Below are 26,723 nucleotides of genomic sequence, written 5' to 3' on the forward strand. Positions count from 1 at the left end.
CTCCATCAATTTTCCCACCATTGACATCAAGCTGATAGGTCTGTAGTTTCTTGGTTTATCCTATGTCCCATTCTTAATGGTGACACATCTGCAATCCTCCACATGCCTAGGGCTAACCCTTTGTTCAGAGGTCGAGAAAACTTTTGTCAACATATCTGTGATTTGCTCCCTTAACCACTCTCGGCAATCTAGGACGCATCCCATCAAGGCCTGGCAACTTCTCTACCTGGAATGCTGTCAGCCTTCGTAATATCTCTCCTCTTTATATACTCATTTACTCAACACCCACATTTCAATTAAGCCATTGTCACCATCTACTAATTTGATCAAGATAGAAGCAAAATATTCATTTAATAACTCTGCCACACCCTTTGCTTCAGTGAGCAGCTTACCTTTTTTCTTTGTTAATTTTTCACTATTAATGTGTTTTAAAAATATTTCACTATATTTTTTAGCACAGCCTGCCATATTTTCCTCGTGCTTCCTCTAAGTCTTCCTTAATCCATCCTTAGCCTCTCTCTTGCATTTGTGATACTCTTTCTGATATTTATTGCTTTGCATCAATTGCCTCCTTTCTCTTCCTTATTTTCTTATCAATATCATTAATCATCCAGTGTATACTCAAGCTTAAGATACTCCATATTAATTTATTTCCATGGTTGCATCCTGTTCAACTCTTTCATCAATTCTATTGTCCACCAAAATATGCTTCCAATCAATCTGCTCCAGTTCAACTTTTAGACCTCTAAAATCTGACCATTTCCAGTGTGAGATCTTCATCCTTGATTGATTTTTATTGTTTCCCAATGTAATTGCGATCACAATATAACAAGGTGCAATATTTCTCCACTTCACCTGCGTCATTTCTTAGGGCCAGAATCAGCATAATTTCCTCCCTAGTAGCACTGGAAATGTATTGTTCCAAAAACGTCTCTTGCGTTCATGCCCCACAATCTACCCCAGGGAAATTGAAATCACCAGTTATCATATCCCTCTTATCCTAAAGGTCTTCATAATCTGTCTACAAATAGTCCCTTCTCCTTCCTCCCCATTATTTGTAGGTCTATAATAAATATTCAGGTCACTGTTCCCCTCTTGTTTCTCACCTCTGACCATATAGATATTAATGCAGGAACTGCATCGCAGTCAAAGGCTCTGATACTATCTTTGAGCAACACTGCCACACATTCTCCTTTCATAACCCACACCATTTCTACCACAAGCCGTGTAAACCCAGCATTAAAGTATTCAGAACTGTTCTGGCTTGATAAAATCCAAAAGAACTGAGGATGCTATAAATCAGAAACAAAATACATAAGTTGCTGGAGAAGCTCAGCAGATCTGGCAGTATCTGTGAAGAGAAATCAAAATTAACATATTGAATCCAGTGACCCTTCCTCAGAATGACATTAACTTTGATTTCTCTTCACGCATGCTGACAGACCTGCTGAGATTTTCCAGCAAGTTCTGTTTATGTTTCATTTTGGTTTGAACCACCTTTCTATCAATGCTACTATGTCATATCCCCCGCAACAATTTTTGCTCCCAGTGCCCAACTTTTGCTCATTGTACTCCATTTGTTTTACATGCAAACAACTCATTGTTCTTTGACACCAGGTCCTTGTGATCCATTCCTCAGTTGTGGTAAGTGAGAGGACCCGTCCCTTGTCAGTCACTGCTCACTACTGTCCTCTGTTGGATACTCTTCTTCCTGTTGAGCACTGGATCCTCCGCAATCTTCTTTCCAGCTTTGGTGAGTGAGCAAATTCCTCCCAGAATCCTCCTAAATGACTTCTCATGACTGCCCTCTGTTGGTTGGTCTTCCTGTTGTTTAGCACCAGGTCCTCTGTGATCCCCTTCCCTGTTGCAGTAAGCAAGCCAACTTATCCTAGAATCCTCCTCAGTCACTTATCACTCCTACCCTCTGTGATGATAGTGATGTTCCCACCAGATAGGATTTCCATGAGTTTATTCATTGTCACAGGATCAAACTTTAACAAGTATCCAATTAAAAATGCAGTGAGGCTTGTTGGGGAACTCAGATCAAAATCTTTTTTGGAACTCTCAGGGTAGGGTGTTGGTGTTGAAATAATCTTGGTGACGTGCTCAAGCAAATCTTGTAGATGACAGCCACAGGATATCAATGATGGAGATCCAAGAGAAAAGAGAGCATCATCAAACAAACTATCCATAAAAGGACTTTAGCCTAAACTCTCTGGCTCTTAGGTTAATATGGTATCAGTATATACTTGAGGAATTCTGTTCACTCTGCTCATGTTGTCAACAATTTCAATATAGTCATGAATCAAAGTTAATTGTGAGATTTGGAAATGGGGGTCGAATGTGGGGTGCTGGAAAAGCATCATCCGACGAGCAGGAAAAATCGACATTTCAGGCATAAGCTCTTTCTGATGAACAGACCAGGCAAGGATGGAAATTCCTTCGTCTCAGTAACCCATTGGATTTTTTGACAATCAACAATAAATTCATGATCTTCATTCGACTCTTAATTCCAGACTTTTATTGAATTTAAATGCCATTATCAGTCTTGGCAGGATTCAAAAGCAGGTCCCCAGAACATTACCTGAGTCTCTCAATCACCTCCCCAAAGCAATTATTTCCTTCTCAATGAAAGAACGAAGGACTGTATATATTAGCGATTCTATTCAAGAAAATAGTGCAATGTTTAGTATTTGAAGCTACCAATTTGACAATCTTTAGATGATGTCCACAGTAAGGCATACCAAAACCTGTTTATGACTCTATGCATCAGCACTCAGGAAACAAGTACCTTGGAGACAACACAGAGGCTCTCCGGCATTACTAAACATCAGAAACAAGCACTGGAGTAACTTGATCCTCTTTATCAATGAGGAAGTCCCTATTCCTTTCACAAGGGCATTAAGCTTAGAATAGAGTATTACTGTCAAGGACAATGCTCAGCATCTACTAATCTTCGAATTTATCATTTTAAATACACATTACAAATGTCAGCCTGAGCTTTAACTCCAAAGGAGGGAAGGATTCCTGGTTCTGCAAACCCAACTCAGGAGAAAATGCTACTGATGGTTCAATTCATTCCAGGGAGACAGATGTTAAGAAACATCTGACCCACCTTCCCCAGGAACTGCAAGGAGGCAGCCACAGTATTACTGTTCGTAAACGCTGGCTGTGGTAAAGGCCAGCCCCATTGATCTGGCACTTGACCACCCACAATCACTCCCCATGCTTCACCATTCTAACTCCCGTGTCACCTCAAGCCTTCCACCTATGGCCACAAATCCCCTCCATCATGCAAACAAATCCCACAGCCACCAACTTTTGTCCTTACCTTACCAACTCATCCAATGTCCAAGTTCTACAGACCCGTGGTAAAATACGATATAGCACATAGAACTTTTCTTTTGGCCAAGTCTGAGGTACATTAATCCGTATTTTTTTAAAAAAGGCATAATGTCACAAGGTTCAGGGGAATTTCTCACTTTGTCATACCAGGCTTGGCATATCAATCATGTCCCTGTGCAGATTCTCCTGCTGATTTCAGCCACATCTTACCATGTGTTGTCCCCTGAAGAATTCACCACTTGGGGATTATCTGTCAAAACCAGAACCCTTGCATATAGAGCAACTCTGAAAGACTGCTGTACATCTAGATGAGTACTGGCATTCCAAAGCTGCCAGAGGTGGAAAATGGTGGAGAAGGTAAATTTGGCTCCAGGATTCCCTAACAGTAACCTGGAGGATGGATCAGTCCAGAGAAGCATTCTTTTCCCAGAGAAGGCCGGACCACCAGACCCTGACAACCTGGTCCAAGGTCCCTGCCTGGGTCAATGCTGTCTCCAGGGTGGGGAGGAACAGTCAATAATGCAGTAAGATGGTCACTGACCTTCTCCACTTCACCAGAATAGTTGCTGCTCTCTTCCTTCTGTTACATCACATTTACTATCTTTACTGCTGCATTCACCTCCCACAAGGCTTTTGTTGTCTCACTCTCACTGTTGCCTGCAACATCTTCCCTCACTCGCTTTCAGACTCAACTTCTCAGCACTAATCTGACATACCTTCCCGAGTTGCCTTCTTAGTCCCTCAGAACACCTCATCACTTTTTCTCCCCATGCGGGGATGCAGAAATATGCATGTCGCTCCAAAGGAGGAAGGACTGGTTTGTATGCCAGTTCAACTCTGCCATTAACTGCTCGATCAGTCTCATTCGTTGTGCAACACTTATAACCACTGGCTTCAACTGTGTAGCTCTTTTATTGCCTCACAGGTATAGCCAGTCTTTCCACTAATCTAGTAACCCCAGAAGTGACCTAAAACGTCTGAGAATGAGAGCATGGAGACCTCCTGTATTCCTTTCACCAGCTCAGATAGTCACATCTTGATGGGGACGTGAGGTATGTTAGAACCAGGAGAACCAACTGGTGAGTACACCAGCCCCATGTCTCCACAGCTGGCTGAGAAAGAAACAACCTAGGCCTCTGCTACTCAGATCAGGCACTCGCTCAGCACTACGCAGGGGAAGACTCTGATGTATGCAGAAGTATTTGTCCACATGCACAGGGACAAACAGGTCTGTGGGATGCAATGACCCTCATTATCCAGAAGCTGTATCAGTACAGCAAATCACGTGATGGTCTGGCTGGCTCTGTGGACAGCTTGCAGCTGCATTGCATGCATATGTCCTTTCCCAGAGCCTTCATGGCCCAGTGCCAAATAGTAGCCTGCCAAGTTCCAGTCCAGTGACAACCTGCCTTTTTCTGTTGATTTTCCTTGAACAGATTAGACAGGCTGACCGTGGCACATCCTCTCAAATGACATGACCTCAAGACATGAATGGTGCAGGTAAGTGTAAAGTGAGTAAGCACTAAGACAGCAAACAACAGCCTTAAGCTTCAGTCTCCAGTCCATGAGTTGAGTGCCTATTCCTGTGTGCAAAGTGTCCCTCCCATGGTCTTTCAACGCTAGTTGTCAGTGCACTCTGCAATGCAAATCACTGCTTCCACAGCACACTACTAGTCCGCTGGTGAGGTGCCAGAATGGTTGTGAAGGATTTCCAGATGCCAACATCCATGGAAGAAGGTTGTTTGCAGCTAAGGATCATGCCCCAGACATGGCCAACATGGGGTTCATTCAGAGCAAGTGGTAGGCTGAATCCACCATGTATGCTCACTCAGATTCCTTGACAAGATTTCCTAAAATCAAGCTTGTTTGGGAGTTTAGTAAAATGGAAGGTTGATTATTAATGAGATGAGTTTTATCATCAACAATGTATTTATCAAGCCTGAAATCTCTCAGTTGGCAATTTGCCATTGTCTGACAAAGTTAAAAATCAATCACTCAACACCAGTTCCAACAGGTTTATTTGAAAGCACTAGCTTTTGGGGCTCTTGGAAAGCTAGTGCTTCCAAATAAACCTGTTGGACTATAACCTGGTGTTGTGAGATTTTAAAATTTGTACATCCCAGTCCAAAACCGACACCTCCAAATCATGACTGTCTAGCAAGCATTTCAACATATCACTTCGGAGAAGAATTAAAGATGGCACAAGTCACTCCTGATGTCGAGATGAACTTTATCAGACTCATCTGATTCTACCATACATCTTGCCATAACCCACATTATTTAGATTCCTATCGGATTACACAGATTGTCGAGTGGTGAATTCTATTAATTAAAAACATTACCGATTACAAACTGATTCACTATATTTAAATATTTATGATATTCATTGTCTCCTTCAACTATGTTATGGACCAGGCCAGACCCCCTCAAAACATTTCAAGAAAGTAGCCCAGACCTTACCTTTGCGAGTTGTTTTAAGCAGGTGTAAAGTGGGTTTTCTAGGAGAGATGCAGTTGGTCAAACCACTTAGTTTTAAACAAAACAGAATTTAATTACAAGATTACTGAATGAAACATACGCAAAAAAGAACAAAATACCAAATAACTCAACCTATCTGAAAACACAACAGATTATCCCAACTTAATAATGCTGTTCCAAATACTTACAACAATCTCCATCAACGCCCCTTGGCGCAAAAGGTAAAATCAAAGATAGTGTCTTAGTGTCTTACAGGAGAGATGCCAGAGAGAGGATCAGCAGGATCCCACTTCTTTGGGTCCAGCAGCTTCAAAACTGCCTGACTGTTTTCAGTGAATAGCCAGACTGCCAAAACCAAATCAAACCAGAGATAAGCTGAGTTGGGAGAACTCGCCATTCGCCTTTCATTGTACAAGTGTTTTTTTTAAACTTGAAAGCCTTTTTCCTGAGGAAATATCTGTTAGCTATAATCAAATTGGCCCCAAAACCCACTGAAAACCAGACTTTTCAGAATCACTGCATTTACAACCTCTGAAAAGAAAAGCCAAGAACAACATAACCTTGTTAATTTACTCTGCCCAATCCTAAAACGTTCCCAATGCAAAAAAGTCCATATCATCATTCCTGGGAGTCTCTCTCTTATACACAACTCAAAATGGATATGCTACTAGATTGATATCCAAACTCTAAAGAAAATCATAGAATCCCTAAATGGTATCAACATAAAAATCACTACTATTTCCATGGCTGTGAATTAGCCACAAAAGAAACTGCTCAACCTCATGGGTGTCTGCAGTAATGACACACTAACTGTGAGAGCCAGAAAGTTGATTCTGAGGTCAATCAACCTGACAGAGACAAAAACTAATATTAAATCAACATCCATACTCATGTAACATACGTACACGTCCCTTGCTTTCGCCTACCGAGTCGTCTCAATTTTCTTTTAAACCAATGGGTGCAGGCCACTGGGATCTATTGTCCCAAGAATGTACAGGAAAAGCCATCACTTTCATCCACTCATGGAAGAAGCTGAAATATTGACAATGTGACAACAACACAACACCATGTCAGCCGCATATCACATGTTTCACACAGATATTTGATGCCTTCCCATAAAACCTTTACTATTTGATTGTGAACATCAGAAAGATTCTACAAACTTTCTCTCACTGTTGGCCTTCTAATCACATTTTATGATAACTTTATGCAGGTTTTTAAAAGTGGACTAATTCACAGAACATCAAAACAAGGTTTTCAGTGAATGATCCTTAACAGCTAATAGCCTTCTGGAGAAATCAGTGCACATTGGTACATTTTAAATTGGTACAGTGTAAATTCAACAAAGTAAACAGAATAATGCTCACCACATAAAAAAATGCTTGCACTAAACTAGTCTTATGGTGCTCGAGGGCTCTACTGGAAGCAATGTTCTTTTGGAGGACACTTCAGGTAAACTAACTGTGTGGGACGCACACAGAGACGAACATCAACTATGTCTGGAGGATCATCAACTCGGTGAAAGACGCTCTTTGGGCGGTCCGAAACCTGTTGATCTTCCAGCTGAAGGAGCTGACCCCGACTCAGTGTTGCAAACTGGCACATTCCAAGGTCCAGGACTACGTGTTGAGGGACATGCCGAAGCTTGGGGCAGCTGCGGCCAAGGCGCAGTGGGAAGAGACACCGTGTAACATCAACCTGCCTAAGAACAGGGGCCACCCAGTCATTTGGGCACCACTGACACCTCAGCAGAAGAGCTGGATAGTAAATGTACAGACTTGTATTTAGGAAAAATAAATTTCGATGTCTGTATGTAAAGCAATGTAATGTGTGCAGAAGAATGGCATGACCAACAGTATAAAGATCCAAATAATTTTATGAATAAAGTATATTTTTGAAATTAAAACAAAACTGTGCAGCCTATGATCTCTCACCTATTTGCAGAAAATCAGGGGCTGCATGGTTGTGGTTCACCTAAATGTACTCCCTCCAAACAATACGATTGGATTGCATTATCACACTATGCATTGAGTCACTGGGAAGAAGTCTTCCCTTGAATTGATGCATTGCTCCAATTTTCACCACGTTATTTTCAGCAATTAAATATTTATGATGATATTGCAATGTATCTCAGGAACATAGTAGTGTCAGCACTTGCAAAGTTACCTTACATAACATTAAATTTGAGGCTTAAACTGTTATGCTCACTGTGCAGAAATATACTAACACAGAGGAACGTGTGTAACGATCTCACATGTGATTTCGGCTGTCAACCCCTCCCCATCCCCAGTTAAAAAACAAACTAGCAACATAGAGGTATGACAGTAATGAGCATTTTTTTTGTGGAGATTGAATTCTAAGGATTGCAATGATGTGGCAAATGATAACCCAAAGATTAAACACAATGGTCTTGATACAGCATTCACTTTGCCTTTATCTTCTCCCAGTGGGCTCACAAAACACATCTTTCACTGTAATCAGACAGGATGAATAGATGCACACTACAAAACTGTAAAAAGAAAAATTTTAAAAGATGCATGTACCCTGTGAGGAACCCAAAAATACTTGCATGAATCGCGAACAGCATTTCCAACTTAATTTGCTGGTGACTGAAATCAATGGGAGTATTGCTTCAAAGTTTATCATGTGGTTCCCTGAAATGTATTAAAATAGTTGTCTTTTGAAAATAAATAGAAATTACATTGTTCAGTACTGAAAGTCAAATTTCTGGACTGGATGTCGAAAAAACTCTTGTCTGATTTATGTCTCTGAATATCAACGTTTTTCTTTCATACTGGTTCCTTTAGTTTGTGGAGGGCCTATTGAATTATTCTTGCTCTAACACCAACACTATTCATAATTGCCAGTGCAAATTCCCTCCATGAAGTGACTGAGGGAATAAAGATCATAATCTAGTAGGTAAACTGCATGACAGACATCCACATCAGTGACTACAACGTTGGACATTAGTTGCTGTGACAGATGATCAGTAAAGTTTTCGGTTCCTAGTCTCAGTAAAGCCCTAGGATAGCAAATGCGACACTTATCACTAATCAGTGCCAGTTAGGCTTAAACCAGGGTAAGAAGTGGACAATGCTACAGATGAGTCGATGGTTTTTGTGACATAAAACACACCCAGTCAAAAACTCTGTTCTTCAAACTGATCATCGCATTTATGGAATCTAAAACAAACTTTCTTTCATTGTTCATAACATCCGATCAATTATTAATATCTAGGAAGATTTTATTTTAAATTGCATTATTGGTTCTAATTAAAACATTGAATACACAATAGTTAAAATATACAGATAATGTTTCTGTAAATGTGTGCATGACACAATGCATTGATAATTTGAGTCATACTCAGAAAGGCTCCCAATTTTGATCACTTTGAGTCAGTTTAGGGAGTGGGAGTCAAATTTCAGAGGATTTGTCATCCTAATCATAGGTGCTGTTGAAAAATGAGAAAGATTGGGTTCAATCAGAATGCCTTACTGTCGAACAGACTTGTTTGTATTTACGGAGAGAGTAGCAATGTCACTGGATTGAAAATCCAGAGGCCTAGGCTAATGCTTTGGAGACAAGTTCAAATCCCACTGTGAATCGAAAACAAATCTCAGTAATGATCAGATCAGACAACTTCACAATTTTTAAAAGGCATCTGGATAGACAAATGATAAGGAAAGGCTTTAGAGAGATATGAGCCAAATGCTGGTCAATGAGACTAGATCAGATTGGTACAGGTTGGCACAGACAATTTGGACCAAAGAGTCTGTTTCCATGCTGTAAGACTATGACAATGATTCTACTTACTGTTGTAAAAACCCATCCAGTTCAATCAAGTCCTTGAGGAAATCATCTAGCCTAGGGTGGCACAGTAGCTCAGTGGTTTGCACTGATACCTCACAGCGCCAGGGACCCAGGTTCAATTCCCACCTCGGGCAACTGTGTGGAGTTTGCACATTCTCCCAGTGTCTGCGTGGGTTTCCTTTGGGTGCTCTGGTTTCCTCCCACAGTCCAAAGATTTGCAGGTTAGGTGAATTGACCATGCTAAATTGCCCGTAGTGTTAGGTGCATTAATCAGGAGTAAATGTAGGGGAATGGGTCTGGGTGGGTTGCTCTTTGGAGGGTTGGTGTGGACTTGTTGGGCCGAAGGGCCTGTTTCCACACTGTAGGAAATCTAATCTAATCTAATCTACATGTGACTCCATGTCCACAGTACTGTGGTTGGTTCTTAAAAAAGACCAGAGAATTTCTCAGTTCATGCGCTATCAGGAATCAGCAACAAGATGTTGGTCTTGCCAGTGAAATTTACATTCCAAATATAAAAGGAAAAAATGTTTACACATGAATAATGGATGCATGGAAATATACTATAGTGCAACAGAACCACATTCCAGCAGAGAGTCAGTGCCTTGGGGGCAGTAGAGAAAAAGTTTTGCATTTATATTGCCCTTTATTCTGTTTCTCAGAAATTGAGAGTTATCATACCAAACCCCCTCAAATGAGATTGCCCAGAGCAAATACTATTTTATCCTTCTTTGCACATTAGAACACTGAAGGATCAAATATCTATCCAAGACAGAAGTACAGCAATCACTACATTAGCCAAAAATAGATATATTCAATCATGTGCGCTAGATCCCTATGAGTTAGATACTTACTGAACACATCTTGCCACACATTGGTATATACATGCAGCAATGGCCAAGCATATCTTTTATCAAAAGGTATTTCAAAGAAAAATGGATAAATAAAATCCCCCAATATCAATAGTAAAAACAAAATGAAATAACACCTACCTTTTCAGCAGCACTCACTCTCAGGCTCAGGCATATCTCATTAGCAGACTGAACACCATTATTACAGAAAGAAAATGTTGTGGGCATGTAGAAGAATATTAGCACTGTATACGTGATGTACGTTTTTTTAAAAACCAGGAAAGATCAAATCCAAAGCTAGTAGATACAATATTCAAGTTTCTTCCCCCACACATCTTAATATTCTAGCAATTAGATTTGGATTTTAATTCCTATCACCAGGGTTTGACAAACTGTGGACCTTTCATATCAAAATTAAAATGCTTCAATCCTCAATAAAACATGTGTATTGTACATAATTATTTCTTAAACAAAACATCAAGGTTATTGCTTTGAGATTCCATCAATTTTAATGTATTTCAGGCACAAATTAATAATAAAGTAGCATGGATTGTGTATGTAATTTAAATGGTCATGGTCCAAGTAAAAGTCTCATAACAATGACATAATTTGTGCAAGCTTGGAAACTAATTCATTTGATTACTTAGATCTTGCACAACCAACCTATATTATTATAATACAGTCATTACAAATATTTAATACTCAGGTCTATTCAATTCAAGGGCAGCCTACAAGATTCCATAATATGCATCGGGGAGACAACACCTTCAAAAGAACAAAAATACACACAATTATAATCCAAGTACTAATATCCCACTATTCATCCTCATAGTGTTGCAAGATCTACAAGAGGAGGTAGAATGACTGCTGAACAATTATTTTCCTATGCTATGAAAATGGTATGCAATTGTGAAGTAAAATGTTAAAAATTGGGTAGAAATATATTCAATGGAAAATGTTCAGATGGTGCATATATACTCAGTAAGTGGAATCAATGAGTAATAGCTGTATTCTACTTGATCAGTCATGACTTGTCAATGTCACACACTGCCCACTATGAGAGAAAAGGTTAAAAGCACCAAGTTAAACTATGTGCAGCAGCTTACTTACGCCTGGGATTCCTTCTCATTTTGTTGTTTTTGTTGTGGCTGAAGAACGTTATTTACCAGCTCAGTGATCCCACTAAAGGGAAACCACCTGTTCAAATAAGCAAATAATGTGACTGAACAATGAAAGAAGACACTTAACTTTGGCCTCAGTTTCTTTGCACCAAAACAACACAGGCAAGAAAGAAATGCTACAGCCAAATGCGAATGAAAGTTGCAATCAGATCCAGCAAGTAAGGATATAGTAGGGTAATATTATATTAGCTTATGCTTAACCATTCCAAATGCAGGGAGCAGAAAAGCTACAACCATTCTGGATGTGGATGATGTAAGAAGCTGCAGCCAGCTCTCTTACAGCTAATCAGAAAGCAAAATGATGCACTACAACTGCAGCCAGTAAGGTATCAAGAATAGCTAATACCCAGAGGGTGCAGAAAGCACAGGGGCAAAACACTGCAATTTCAAGCTCACTACATTCGGAAATTATTACTTACTGTGGCTGTTGAGGTTTTTGTTCTTCTTTGACCCTAAAAAACAAGTTCCAAAACTCAATGCAGGAAAAAGCAGAAATTAAAATTGTAAATCAAACTATTAAGTTTCTTGAAACTTATTTACAGTCCCTAAAATAGCACTGAATTGTCAGATGGGGGAAATCTCAACTTTGTTAATTAAAAGGGCACAGTCTTCCCTCATACCACACTGCTCACTGCAGTTACACAAGGAAATCACTAGGGGCTTTCAGGTATTTCTCAAAAGCAAACAGAGAAGGTTCCATTCAAGTTCAAGATTGGGGGCAGAGGCGAGGGGACAAAATCAGAAAAGGAGCAGTAGATGATGCTGGGTTCACTTTTCTGCCACGCATTTATTCTTTTCAGTGGACATAATACACCCTTGACAATATATGCAAGCTATGGCCCACTCATTCTTGACTTGTTCATCTTCATGAACTAACTATAATCATTGATTGCGATGGGGGTAGGAATTTCAGAAACTGATCAATATGAAATCAGAAAACTTTCCACGTGGCAGTCATAAAGCAAGCATTGTTTGCAGGATCTCAAGTGGCACAGTCTCTTGAGACTGAAGTTAGAGCTAACGCATAACAACTGGCTGCCAAAGCTACCACCTTCCTTCAGCTGGATTTTAATACTGAACTGCTTACACGTGGATAGGTATCAGCCCATCAGACGTCAGAGATCTTGAAAATTTTACTGGATTGGACTGGGAGATGACTCACTGATATGTTTTGTAATTAGCTGAGAATGTGTTGCTTCTTCAGGCTTATGCCCGAAACATCGATTCTCCTGTTCCTTGGATGTTGCCTGACCTGCTGCGTTTTTACAGCAACACATTCTCAGCTCTGATCTCCAGCATCTGCAGTCCTCACTTTCTCCTTGAATATTTTGTAATTAGGCTGTTCAAATAATTATGATTAGGGTTGAATCCATTTCTGTAAGTTTTACAGAGAATAGCAAGTATCAAAGGGGATTCCTTGGTCAGAAAGACAGATAATCAGCCAAAAGAGGTTTAGGACCATCTTGCAGAAGTCATTGAACAATGTTGCAAGAAATGGCAAAAGTAACTGTGAAGTCAAAATTTTCTGTTAACTAAGAATTGAGTGGGGTGTTTTGTTGAGATCGCAACACTTTAAAACAACCTTCTAACAGTATCCTTCAAAGTACTATTTGTTGCTATTATCCCTGCTACTTAAATATTAAATGCAGTGATGAAAATAAAATGAGTGAGGAACATTACCTATTCTCAACCAGTTTCACACTTTTTATAAAAAGGCTAATAGAAAATCAGTTTTATGATTTTAAAAACTGCATATTCTGAAAATCAGAAACAAAAATCAAAATACTGCTGGAAAAACTCTTAACTGAAGAAGGGTCACTGGACCTGAAGCATTAACTCTGCTTTCTCTCCATAAGTGCCACCTGACCTGCAGTGTTTTATGATGTTGGTTAAAAAAATGGATTGGTGGAGTAATTGCAAACCACTGGTCCAATTGATAGTTTCAAATTTTTGCATCTGCATGCAAGAATCAAACATGTCCGTTCACATCAATTGCAACCAACCAAACATACAATCTGAATGACACAGATTTCTAAGGGGACTTGACACTAGCATTGATGAGTGGTCCTTGCCATTTCTTTGGCTGAAGCATTTGGGGCAGTCATTGCCTCCACTGGATTCTGTCCAGTATGAGGAAGGGAGGACAGTAACAAGAATCATAAAATGATGTGGAAGTTGGTCATAGGCTCCTTAACAGTAGTTCTACCATTGGACAGAACATTAAACGTGAAGTTATTGCTCTTTGTAACTGAAGTAATGGATGCATTAATCTACTTGTCAACTGGACAGATCAAATTTGGTAAAGGTGGTCTAAAAGTTGAATTTGCAGAACTCCTGTGATGCCTTCCCACACTTATTGTGCCTTTGAGCTTTCTTTGTTAGTTCACAAAGAACAAGGATCAGTACAACACAAGAACAGGCCCTTTGGCCCACCAAGACAGTGCCAACACATGATGCCTTTCTTAACTAAAAAGCTTTAGTTTCTACAGAGTCCTTATCCATCTATTCTCTGCTTATTCGTATAGCTGTCAAGATTACTCTTTAATGCTGCTACTGTAACCACTCCATCATCTTCTCTAGTAGGGCATTCGAGGCACTTACCACACTGTGTGTAAAGAAAAACCTGCTTGTCACATTTCTTTTAAACTTAGCCCCCTCATCTAAATCTTACGTCCCCTGATAACTGACATTTCTACCCTGGGGAAAAAAAAAAGACTCTGACTATCCATGCCTCTTAATTAGCAAGCTTTTATCAGGTCACCTTCACCCTTTGATGTTGAAATGAAAACAAACCAAGTTTGTTCAAACTTTCCTCAGTCAACACCCTCTAAACGAGGCAACATTCTAGTAAACTGTTTCTGTACCCTCTACAAAACCTCCACATCCTTCCAGTCATGTGGTGTTCAGAACTGTACACACATTCAAAATGTCGCTGAACTAAGGATCTGCAGCTGCAACATAACTTGCCAAATTTTATACAGTCAGTTCTGATATAACACAATTGTTCCATTCTGGTGCCATCTCCCATTTTAAGAAAATCACATAATAGTAGTGCCATTTAATAACCTAATGGGGACGGAATCACATCATAGCCAATACAGGTAAGGATTTTGGGTTCTACAAATAGTGGTTTAAAATCTGCAATCACATTAAAGCCAATTAGTGTTGAAGAAACACGCACTATACTGGAACCAACTGTACTTTATGCCCCAATGGATACATGCATGTCACGTACCTTCTTGACCACCTTGTATGCCCAGATCCCTCTGTATGTTGATGTAACTAATGGTTATGCCATTTACTGTATACTTCCCTCTGCATTAGATCTCCCAAAATGCATCATCTTGCAAAGTCCAGATTAACCTCCATCCGTCATTTATCCAGCCAGATCTCCAGCCTATCCAAATCCTGTTATAGCCCCTGACATTATCCATTCCCACAATCTTTAGAAAAAAAACTTACAGAATTACAGTCACTGTTCCCAAACAACTCCACTGTGTAAACTTTGACCACCTGGCTGGCCTCATTCCCCAAAACCAGGTTAAGCATGGCCTATCCCTAACTGAACTATTTACATATTGTTTAAAAAACTATCCTGGATGCACCTAACAAACCTCCCCCTATCCAAGCCCCTGGCACTAGGCAAGTTCTGGTCAACATAAAAGTTAAATTCACCCAACATGACAACCCTGCTGTTTGCAAAGTTTTCCATAATCTGTCCATATATCTGTTCCTCTATTACCCAAAGTGATTGCATCCTTCCAACTCCTCATATTTCCAAATGGCCTTGCTGATATTTTCCCTTAATGGTGATGCAACTTCCCCACCTCTTCTACATCCCTCTCTATCTCACCAGAAATATCCAAATCCTGGAATGTTAAGCTGACAGTCTCGTCCCTCTCTCAACCAAACAGCTAATAGCTTTAAAATCAGTTATCTATAGTAATCCAAGCTAAGTTCAGCTGCCTTGTCTGTCATACGTTTCACATTATAACAAATACACCTCAGAATGCCAGTCATGCCATGTTCAGTAACCTCTCTGTTCTTACTCTCAGCTTACTGGCCTTTCTTTCTGACTCCTCCTAAATAATTTTACTTGTTGACCAATGCTGTGGCTCTTGCCCCACTGCCACACCAGTTCAAACCCTCCAATTGGTACTAGCCAGCTAGGATAATGATGCCCCTCCAGTTTCAGTGCAAACTGTCCTCTTCTACAGATACCACCTTGCTCAGAGAACATCCCAATGATCTTTTTGGGGCTCTCCTCCCAAACCAGATCTTTCGCCACATATTTCATTAAAGTTTTTTTCCAGTTCCTAGCCTCACTGGCAAGTGGGACAGAAAGTAATCCCGAGATGACAACCCTGGAGGTCCTGTTTTTCAATTTCCTTTCTAACTCTCTGAACTACCTTTGCAGAACCTCATCTATTCATGTCATTAGCACCAATGTGAACCTCTGAATGGTTGATCAATCATATTCTAGTGTATTGGCAATAAAGACTTGTAGTGCATTAGTATAATGTTCAGTCGAGGCACCAGACTAAGTTACAAGGGCAGTTGAACAGTTTGCGCATGCCACTCAACTACAGAGACAAGTATATTGTTTTTTATTCAAAAAAAAAGTACTTGTTCACAAGTTTTAAATTCTGCTTTTAAGTATTTTAGATGGTACGTTGAGTGATCTTGATGCATGTCTTGAGACATCATAAGTGCAGCCTCACCAGTTTTAAAATCTGCAGTATATCAGAATTTATGCTCTTTCTTTCCTATCATAGCATTTAGCATTTGTAAAGGCCTCCAAACTTTATTCTTTTCACCATTAATTTTCTTTAGATACAATGGCTGCAAATCAAAATTTCTGTAATAATGTTTATTTGAAAATCCAGGTTCAGTCTTGACTTGAACATGATATACAAATAACATAAACACCTTGCATTTAAAATGAAGTGGTTCACATTGAAACATATGACTTAGAAACAGAAAACAAAATCATTTGGCTCTTCAAAACCGACACCATTCAGTAAGATCATAGCGGATTTGGTTGTGCTCCCAGCTTCACAAGACCCCCCACACTCCAACCCAGATTCTCTTCTGCAGCCTTGAATAAATTTAAGGAACTTGCTTTCACTTGGGAAGAGAACTCCACATTCTAATAACCCTTTCAGGGAAAAGTTTTCTGCCTTATAACAAAGACTTCTTATTCTTATTATGAAAAATGTACAGCCATATGGACCTCAACCAAATTTAACATATATGTATAAGTATACAAGTGTATTTAACTCAAAGTGTTAGTACAGCAAGTAATTAGGAAAGCTAATAGCAGAATATCATTTATTGAGGGGACTTGAATACAAAAGCAGAGAAGTTGTGCTTCAGTTATATAGGGTATATGTGAAACCACATCAGTTATTTTGTATATAGTATTGGTCACCTTACTTGAAGAAAATGAAAATACATTGTCACAACTCGCTAGAGTAGCACACTGAAAAAGCAAGCCCCGTTATTCTCAGATCCATCATAGAAGTTTAGGATTTTAAAACAAACATGAAATTCCCCAATTTTCAGACCCAAATTGATAAAGATGATGGTCAGATTTCAGAACATAACAAGAATGACCACTTATTACAAGTAATTAGACTGCAGCTACAGGTAAATAGTTACAAGCCATTGGCATGTAACACTAAATTAAATTCCAGTCAGAGAAATGTACAGCACGGAAACAGACATTTCGGTCCAACTCACCCATGCTGACCAGATATCCTAAGTTAATCTCCATTTGACCTATACCTCTCTAAACCCTTCCTATTCATTTACCCAACCAGATACCTTTTAAATGTTGTAATTGTACCAGCCTCCACCACTTCCTCTGGCACCTCATTCCATGCACGCACCACCCTCAGCATGAAACAGTTACCCCTTAGGTCCCTTTTAAATATTTCCCCTCTCACCTTAAACCTATGCCTTCTAGATTTGGACTCCTCTACCTGAAAAGACCTTGACTATGAACGCTATACATGCCCCATGATTTTATAAACTTCTAACGTCGCCCCTCGGCCTCTTCCAGATTTAAAAAAGGTTTTGACTGAAGAAAACAGAACTGCAGACATCTCATCACTTCGCTGTATCGTGCTCCCAGCCGCATGCTGTTCAGTTAACCACACGGTTGATAGCAGTCCAACAGGGCTTTACCATTTATAAAAAGTCACTAGTCCATAGGTCAATCAACCCCATGTTGCCAACCAGAGATCTGTCAAAATACATGATATTCTTGCTTCCAGTTCATCTGCAACCTAAATTTCAATTACAGCTTATTTGTGCAGCTCTTTACATGACATTTGCCATGAAGGTCAGGTTAAATGCTTTTAAAAAAAAACTTAGAGCAATCCTTGTAAAACACCCGTTTTAAAACAGTTAACAATTCTTTTTTCAAACAAGACAAAAATAAAAACAGCCTTTTCAGCATTTGAAGAAAGACTAGACTAATACCCAGAAAGGTATATTGTCAAATGAGGAAAGATTGGAGGGGTTAGGCTGGAAGCTTTGAAGAATAAGAATCAACTTAATTGAAATATACAAGATTGAGAGATGTCTTGAAAGAGTAGATGTGGAAAGGATGTTTCCACCTGTCAGAATGTTCCTATTTTAAAATGCTGTCATCCATTTAAGATAGAGAATATGGAGAATTATTTCCTCACCATCAAAAATATCTTCCCCTCTTCTCCACTGTCAGCATTCTGCAGGGATTGTTCCCTCCTTGTCCTCCCAGTGGATTCTTCCATCACTCCCAAAACTTCCTCACTATCCCATGGTACCTTGCGTCCAATCACAGGTGTCAGACTTGTGCTTTCACACTGCCTCACAGCATTAGGGACCCAGGTTTGATTCCCACTTTGGGTGACCGTGTGTGGAGTTTGCACATTCTCTCCATGTCTGCATGGGTTTCCCCAACAATCCAAAAATGTGCATGTCAGATGGATTGGCAATGCTGAATTGTCCATTGTGTCCAGGGATGTGTAGATTGGGGAGATTAGCCATGGGAAATAGAGCGTTACAAGGATAAGGTAGGGAGGAGGATCAGGGTAGGATGCTCATCAGATGGTTTGGTGAGTACTTGTTGGGCCAAATGGCTTGCTTCCACACTGTCAAGATTCTATGACGATAACCTGCTCTCTCCTCACAGTCCAAGTTCCCAAATACACCATCTAGGTGAAGCAGTATATTACTTGCATTTATTTCAATCTGGTTTATTGTATTTGCTGCTTACAATGCTTACCTTTCCATTGATGAGACCAAATGCAAACAATAACTGCTTTGTGGAACACCTCCACTCTCTCCAGATGAATGACCCTGACTTTCTAATTGCTTGCCACTTCAATACATCATCTTGCTCAAATACTATCAGTTCTGTTCTGGGCCTGCTGCGATGTGTTAATGAAGCGTAACGCAAGCTCAAGGAAGGACACCTCATTTTCCACTTGGAACTTTACATTCTCAAGTCTCAATTTTCAATTCAACCACTTCAGAAACAGTCTGGGACAGGATGAATAGGAATTATGTCCCCTTTAGTTGTAGGGTCAATAATGAGGGGACATAATTTTAACGTGAAAGTTAATGGTTTAGGAGGGATTAAAGGAAAAGCATTTCTACCCAGAGGGTGGTCAGAATCTAGAATGCATTGCCTGGGAGGGTAGTTGAGGCATGAAAAACCTTAATGTTTAAAAAGTACTTCAAAAGAGGACTCAAAATGTTAAAAATTTGAAGCTATGGGCAAACTGCTGGTAAATGGGATTAACGTAGATAAATAGACACAGACTCAATGGATTAAAGTAATTCACCTGAGCTGTATGAGTCTTGAAATAACTCCAGAAACCACTATCCCATCACAAAGTCACCCTTTACTTAGGCGCAGAGTCCTTGACACTGACCCAGCTCTCTCAGACATGGGTTTCAGAGTGAACAGGATGTCTATCCTCCTTTTTCATTTTTAAAATGTCAGGAAAGGCTCCCTGTTGGATCAGGTTAACATTCCCAATTAAGGAACTCATTCTGTCTGACCTTGTTACAATCCCTTGCGCCATCGCACTTGGATTTGGAGGACAAAGGCCAGTTCTTTTTTTTAGTTCCCCCTGAGGTATATCAGCACAGGGATTAGGAGAAAGTGAGGACTGCAGATGCTGGAGAATCAGTTGAAACATGTGGTACTGGAAAAAAAACAGGTCAGGCAGCATCCGAGGAGCAGGAGAGTCAAGATTTTGGGCAAGAACCTGATTGACTGACTATGCTTTTTCAGCACCACACATTTTAATTCTGACTGTCCAGCATGTGCAGTTATCACTTACTCCTAGTTTTGAAAACCATGCTGCAAAGCCTCTCCTCCTCCATCCACAAGGATCTCAGCGAGCTGCTCTCCCACCATACCACCCCCCATCTTCGTTCTCACCTATCCTATTTATCTAGATTAATCCCACTTACCAGCAGTTTGCCCACAGCATCACCCTCCCCACTGACCTATCACAATCACCTTCTACCTGCATCTACCTTTTGCCATCCAATCTACCATCCCACCAGCCCTGGCCCCAACCCCCTCCACATTTCTGATGAAGGGCTTATGCTTGAAACAACGACTCTCCTGCTTCTCAGATGCTGCCGGACCTGCTGTGCTTTTTCTAGCACCACACTTTGACCCATATGAGCACATGGTCAGGTTCTTCCAACACTGCCTATGATACAGACAGTGTAACACGCAGTAGCTCACTACCTGCGCCAGGAGCATCTTGAAAGAAATTCATTGTTTTCTTCAGGTGGCAAAGGCGTTGATATCTGCCATGTCCATCCCTGATTCAGAGGTATGTGCACAGGCTCAGACAGAGGGAGAACCCACAGCTTCCAAAACAGTCAGAAAGGCTGTCAATGAGCCAGGTATGTTTGGCTCCTCCACCATTCAATAGTTTGCAACTTATACATGATCCACGTACTTGTTTGGGACCCATACACATATCCAAACTTTATGCATCACTGGACCTGACCTCGTGTGGAGCATACTTCTTACGCAAGCCAGGGCATTCCCATGGTCCCTACACCAAATATCATCCCCTAAAGTAAAACAATCTCTCTTGCTTAACGAAGTTTTGTGTCCAACATTTGTGCTCCCGATGCCATTCTCCCTCCCCTCTCCCCAGGTCTGGGAAAATCAGATTTAATTTGGAATGAAGTCTTCTCCCCACCATCAACTCTGCTGGAGCTTTCCCTATAATTGGCGCACGAGGGATGGTCCTACAATCAATTAGGAACTGGGACAGTTTGGTATCTAGTGAAGCTGTAGGTGTAGGCTGCTTCTTTAAGACTGCCTTCAAAGTTTGGATTGTTCTTTCTGAAAGACCATTGGATGATGGGTGATATGGAGCTGTCCTTATATGTCGAATACCATTTGACCTGAGGAAATACTCAAATTCCCTACTGGTACATAATAGTGTGTTATCTGTGATCAACACATCTGGAAGTCTGTGTATTGTAAAAGATGTGTACAGTTTTCTATCGTCACCTGCATGTTTGGTCAGAATGGATCCATTAACTAAGAACATTGTGCCCGTGGAAAGAACCTGCACAATGTATATCTGAGTCTAGTGTTTACCAACTATTCCCACGAATGTAGGGGAGTTGCTGGTGGTAATTTTTGTCCTTGGTGGGGCAGTGTCCAGACTACCAATGTAGCTATGTCCACATCCACTCCTGGCTACCAAACGAACATCCCATCAACATTTTTATTTTGGAAATCCCTGGATGATCCTGGAGTTCAATCAGTATTTGCTGCTGGTTTTTGCTCAGGGCAATCACTATTGCTCCCGTGAATAACATGCCATCCTCAATTGTGATCTGGTCTTTCTGGGTCCAAGGAAGGTTCTAATTCTGATTGTGACAGCCCTTTGGTTTCCCCATTACCACCAGCTGTTCCAGTTTACCAGAATCAGTTCTTTCTGCATCCAAAGTTTGATATTGTCAGCTGTCCAAAAATTAAAAACCCTTACAAACACATCCACTGGCGGTAACACCAGTGGAGTATCTGCTAGCAGAAGGTGACTCAATCCATCCATATTTGCTACTTGGTCTCCTGAATGGTTTTCCAACTTGTAGTTATATGCACTTTAATATTAGAGCCCACCACCGAATTCGGCCTTAAGTTATAGGCAGCACTGCCTTGACTTCTAAGTAAATCTAGCAGCGGTTTGTGCTCTATTATTACAAATTTATGTCTGGAAAGACATTAGAGGAACTTCCTGGTCCAAATATGACCGCCAAAACTTCCTTTTCTATCTGGGCAAATTTATACTTTATATTTGCCAAAGTCCCAGATGCATACACTATTGGGTATTCCTCTCTGTTGGGCCATCGATGAGCTAAGGCTACCCTCGTGTTGAAAAGGAGAGGCATTGCATGTCAATACCAGATCACACTTGGGATCAGTTTGCCAACACCTTAGCAAATGACAGTCTTTCTTCATTTCCCTAAAAGCTACGGCTTGACTATGTGACCATTTCTGAAGCTGACCCTTTTTTTTATTTTACAGAGTTGATGCAAAGATGCCAGATGGAAGTCAAGGTGCGTATGAAGTTCCTGAAATAATTCACCAACTAAAGGAAAGACCCAAGTTCTGGTTCAGACATGAGAGTTGGGGCACCTTCGATCTCCCTCAGTTTATCTGCCAGCATGTGTAACAAGGTCTTGTTGACACTGTGGCCAAGTAGGTGATTTGGAACACATGCTTCCCTTCTAAGGCATACAGCCACCCGGGAGAAACATCTAAGGGCTACGTCCAAGTTCTCGAAGTGCTCCTTAATGGTTTTCATTGTTACTAGCTCACCATCCAGCTAAATGGTGACCTGGGATAGAACTTGTAAAATGTTCTCCATTGTCCCTAGAAATATGGCACAGGCTGATGATACCCCAAATGGCAATCATGTATATTGGTAAAACATACTTCTGGGAATCCTCATCTAACCTCAATTGCAAGTATGCATGCCTCATGTCCAGCTTATAATTTCAGTTACATTACACTGTAAACTTTCACTAGAAATTCTGTGTCTTATGATCTTATATTCCACAACCACCTGATGAAGGAGCAGCTCTCCAAAAGCTAGTGCTTCCAAATAAACCTGTTGTTGTGTGATTTTTAACATTGTACACCCCAGTCCAACACCGGCATCTCCAAATCATGACAGCCTGCCTGCCGGCCAGCTTTGCATATAAATCCTCTGCAAGAGTTTGGATATTTACCCAGCTGCAAAAAACAATTTACCATTTATTTAAATTTTCTGCAAAGGCGAATTGATCAGTCAGGCTTCATAGTAAATATGACTGTTGCATCCATCCACAAACTGAACTGATTTGTTGATTCCTTCGCTTTCCAGCCTTCTGATTTCTGCCTCTGCTTTTGTGTGTAAGGCAAACAGCACAGCAAAGACCTAGCAGAGTCATGGAACTGCTGCCTGCTCAATGTGACCCTGGATCCTTTGATAGTGCCCAGACCATCCTAAAAAAACTTCTGGGTACTTATTTAGCACTTCATTCAGACAGTCATTTTCTAATCAAAATGTTGAACCAATCTAGATAAATCTTTTTCAACAAAATTCATCCTAAAAAGCTTGAGCCTGGGTTTTTTACTACAATCAGTAGTAAGTGAATCAGCGTCTTCTCATAAGAGACCAGAACCAAAGTTGTCCCCTTAATCCGTAGAGATTGCCCAGTATACATCCCCAGTCCAGCCTAGGTCTTGCACAAATTTAAGAGTTGGAGTCCAGAGCAAATTTTGTTCAAAACCGGTAGTGTAATCACTGAAATGGCCACACCTGTATCAATCTCCATTACAACTAAGTGATCATTTAACTATTTGTGATTGAGACACTGCTAAGCAATTTAACTGTTCCAAACCAGATATCGGTGGACTTTGCAGGGTGTGCATTCTCCTAGATGCAAGTCAATCAGTTATCTTATTAAAATCAGGTCTAGTGGGACTCATTTGCCATCTGGATTCCACATCCCAGCAGCAACCACAACAGCTTGTCTGCCTAGATCCTAAAGAAAATTTTAATTTGTTGACTGAGGCTGGCCTTTGTTTTGGATTTTGCTGTGGGCTGACCTAGTGCTTTGACAAAGGGTCAGTTAGACTCGAAACGTCAGCTCTTTTCTCTCCTTACATATGCTGCCAGACCTGCTGAGATTTTCCAGCATTTTCTCTTTTGGTTTCAGATTCCAGCATCCGCAGTAATTTACTTTTGACCTAGTGCCCCTCTGTTCAGGATATGTCCTGAGTCACACTATGCAAACCCCTTCACTTAAGTGGTTTTCCCCAGCTCAGTAAATCTGGCAAGGATATCTACTTCCACCGAAATACTTTAAATTCATATGCTCCTTTTGCCGTATCTTCTAATGCCAGTTGTATTGCCAGTTTGAAGTCCAGTTGGGCTTGAGCTAGCAGGCAATTTTGCATGGTTACATCATTAATCCCACATAACTAAGAAACAAACAAACAAATCTCTTCGTATCTCATTAAGGGTTAAACGAAAGTCATATGCCTTTGCCAGTCACCTTAACAGAGTCAAAAATCCCGATTCAGATCACCCTAGTTCTCAAATTGCCGAGCATAACCAATAGCATTCCAGAATTAGAGGTGGCTTATAGAGTCATAATATTTCTTAACTTAAATCTATCAACTCCTCAAAAGGAGTTGATAGCTGGTGCCTCAGAAAAAGTTTGGCTCCTCATAACCGAAAAAAGCTGCAGGTCCACAAGCTCTCAGAATTACCCTTCATTGGGGCAAATGAAAATCAATCTCATTTGCTCAGGAAAAATAATGAATTCTTTCCATATATCATTCACAGTCTTTGACAACAGAATCAAACCTATCAAGCTTCCCAAATAATGCCATGATGCCAGAAATGCTTACCCCAACTCAAAAGCGACTGCAACAAATGAATTTCTTCAGGAACGTGCTTTTCTCTCATCAGCACCAAATTAACTCAAGGTCAGTATCCTGTCATCAAATCACCTTTTATTTACAAATGGAGAGTACTTGACACTGATCCAGCTCCCTCAGTGCCAGCTGTCAGAGTGAGCATGAGTGTGACACACCTGTTCTTATCAGCCAGGGCTCCCTGATTGGACCAGGCTAACAGCCTCAAATCAGGGAATGCATTCTGTGACGTCCACCTGGCTGACCTCATTACAATCACTACAATTATAACTACATTATGTTTGTTCTTCATGTTTCTTACATTTTCTCCTCATGTCTTTGTGGATCTTGTTTACTTTGTACTCAGCAAAAAATACTTATTCTCTCCATCTCAAACCTCAACTTAAACCTATTTTACATCCCTTCTCTTCTTTCACCACCATTTAAAAACTCCTTTGTCTTTTGCACTGGGCCTTTATACCATCTGTTCCCTTTTCCCCTCCTCGCTGTTAAAAGTATGAAAAAAAAGCTTTCCAACCCTTTACGGTTCTGAAGAGTAACACTTGAACTAAACATTAACAAAAATAGATATTAATGGACCAACAAGTCTGCCAGAATCTGTGAAGGAAAGCAGAGTTTGTTACAGTGTTCTTAAAGTGTTACCTCTGTTTCTCTCTCCACAGATAGAGCCAGACTTGCTGAGTTTCTTCACCACTTTCTGTGTTTGTTCACTATCATTTTTATTTCATGTGTAGCAACAGGTGCCCAAGCTCAAATGCAAGTCATACTCTTGTTACCAGCTGGGAAAGCCAAGATGATCCTTACTCAAGTACACTGTGCCTAATGGAGACCCCTCCATGCTAATTTTCACAATTTTGCAAATTTTAAACATGCCAATATCCTGTTGAAATGAACATCCAAAATTAGGAGCAACTGTAGCCTACTGAGCTCCACAATCCTGCTCTGACATTCAATAATGAATCTGATCCGATTACTGCACACTTCTGCCTACCACTAACAACCTTTCATCCTTTTTTGCATTGGTGATCATTTTCCAGCATTCTGGAAGTGGACCAATGGACTGGAGGATAGGTGTTAGGACTGCCCGTGGTTAAGCGGCACCAAATGGCCGACAGCTGCCTGTAGCCAATGCAGCAGAACATGGCTGATAGCAGTTACATTGCTGGTGGGGAAAACGCTGGAGTCAATTCTTAAGGATGTAAGAACTAAGCATTTGAAACGTGGTGACAGGATCTGTCCAAATCAGCATGGATTCACAAAAGGGAAATCATGCTTGTCAAATCTCCTGGAATTCTTTGAGGCTGTGACCAGTAGAGTGGACAAGGGTGAATCAGTAGATATTATATATCTGGACTTTCAAAAGGCTTTTGTGAAGGCTCCACACAAAAGATTATTAAGCAAAATTAAAGCTCATAATATTGGAGGTAATGCATTGACATGGACAGAGAACTTGTTGACAGACAGGAAGCAGAAAGTTGGAATAAATGGTTCCTTTTCAGAGTGGCAGGCAGTGATGGGTTGGATACCACAGGGTTCAGTGTTGAGACCTCAGCTGTTCACAATATACATTAAACATTTGGATGAAGGAATTGAATGCAATATCTCCAAATCTGTAGATGACTCGAAGCTGATTGGCAGTGTGTGCTCTGAAGAGGATGCTGGAGGTTGAAGGGGGAGTTGAAAAGAGTGGCTGAGTGGGCAAATACTTGGCAAATGTAATGTAATGTGGAAAAATGTGAGGTTATCCATTTTAGTCACAATACCAGAAAGACAGATTATCTGAATGGTGGCTGTTTAGGAAAACGTGGAGTGCAATGAGACCTGGATGTCATGGTGGAACAGGTGCTGAAGGTTGGCATGCAGGTGCAGCAGGTAGGGAGGAAAGCTATTGGTATGCTGGCCTTCATAGTAATAGGATTTGAGTATCAGAGTAAGGATGTCTTGCTGCAGTTATACTGGGCCTTAGTGAGGCCACATCTTATTTATGGTGTGCAGTTCTGTTCTCTTAGTCTGAGGAAGGAAATTCTTGCTATTGAGGGAGCCCAGTGAAGGTTCACCAGAAAGATTCCCAGGATGGCAGGACTGATATGT

General features: G+C 40.6%; 1 protein-coding gene across 6 annotated transcripts in view; it reads right to left on the reverse strand.

Annotated features, from left to right (window-relative positions):
• rims2a (regulating synaptic membrane exocytosis 2a) overlaps positions 1 to 26,723 on the reverse strand; it is a 1,169,411-nt gene that overhangs the window by 945,131 nt on the left and 197,557 nt on the right. For 2 of the 6 annotated variants that reach the window (XM_072570613.1, XM_072570609.1), the window contains exons 2-3: positions 12,085 to 12,117; positions 11,595 to 11,681 (exon numbers count right to left, since the gene is read on the reverse strand). The exons of the other annotated variants lie outside the window; for them this stretch is intronic. In XM_072570613.1, the coding sequence (XP_072426714.1) occupies positions 11,595 to 11,681; positions 12,085 to 12,117 (120 nt within the window). The remainder of the gene's footprint in view (positions 1 to 11,594; positions 11,682 to 12,084; positions 12,118 to 26,723) is intronic. 6 annotated transcript variants of the gene reach the window in all.

This window comes from Chiloscyllium punctatum, chromosome 5 (assembly GCF_047496795.1).
Source record: "Chiloscyllium punctatum isolate Juve2018m chromosome 5, sChiPun1.3, whole genome shotgun sequence".
Taxonomy (NCBI): domain Eukaryota; kingdom Metazoa; phylum Chordata; class Chondrichthyes; order Orectolobiformes; family Hemiscylliidae; genus Chiloscyllium; species Chiloscyllium punctatum.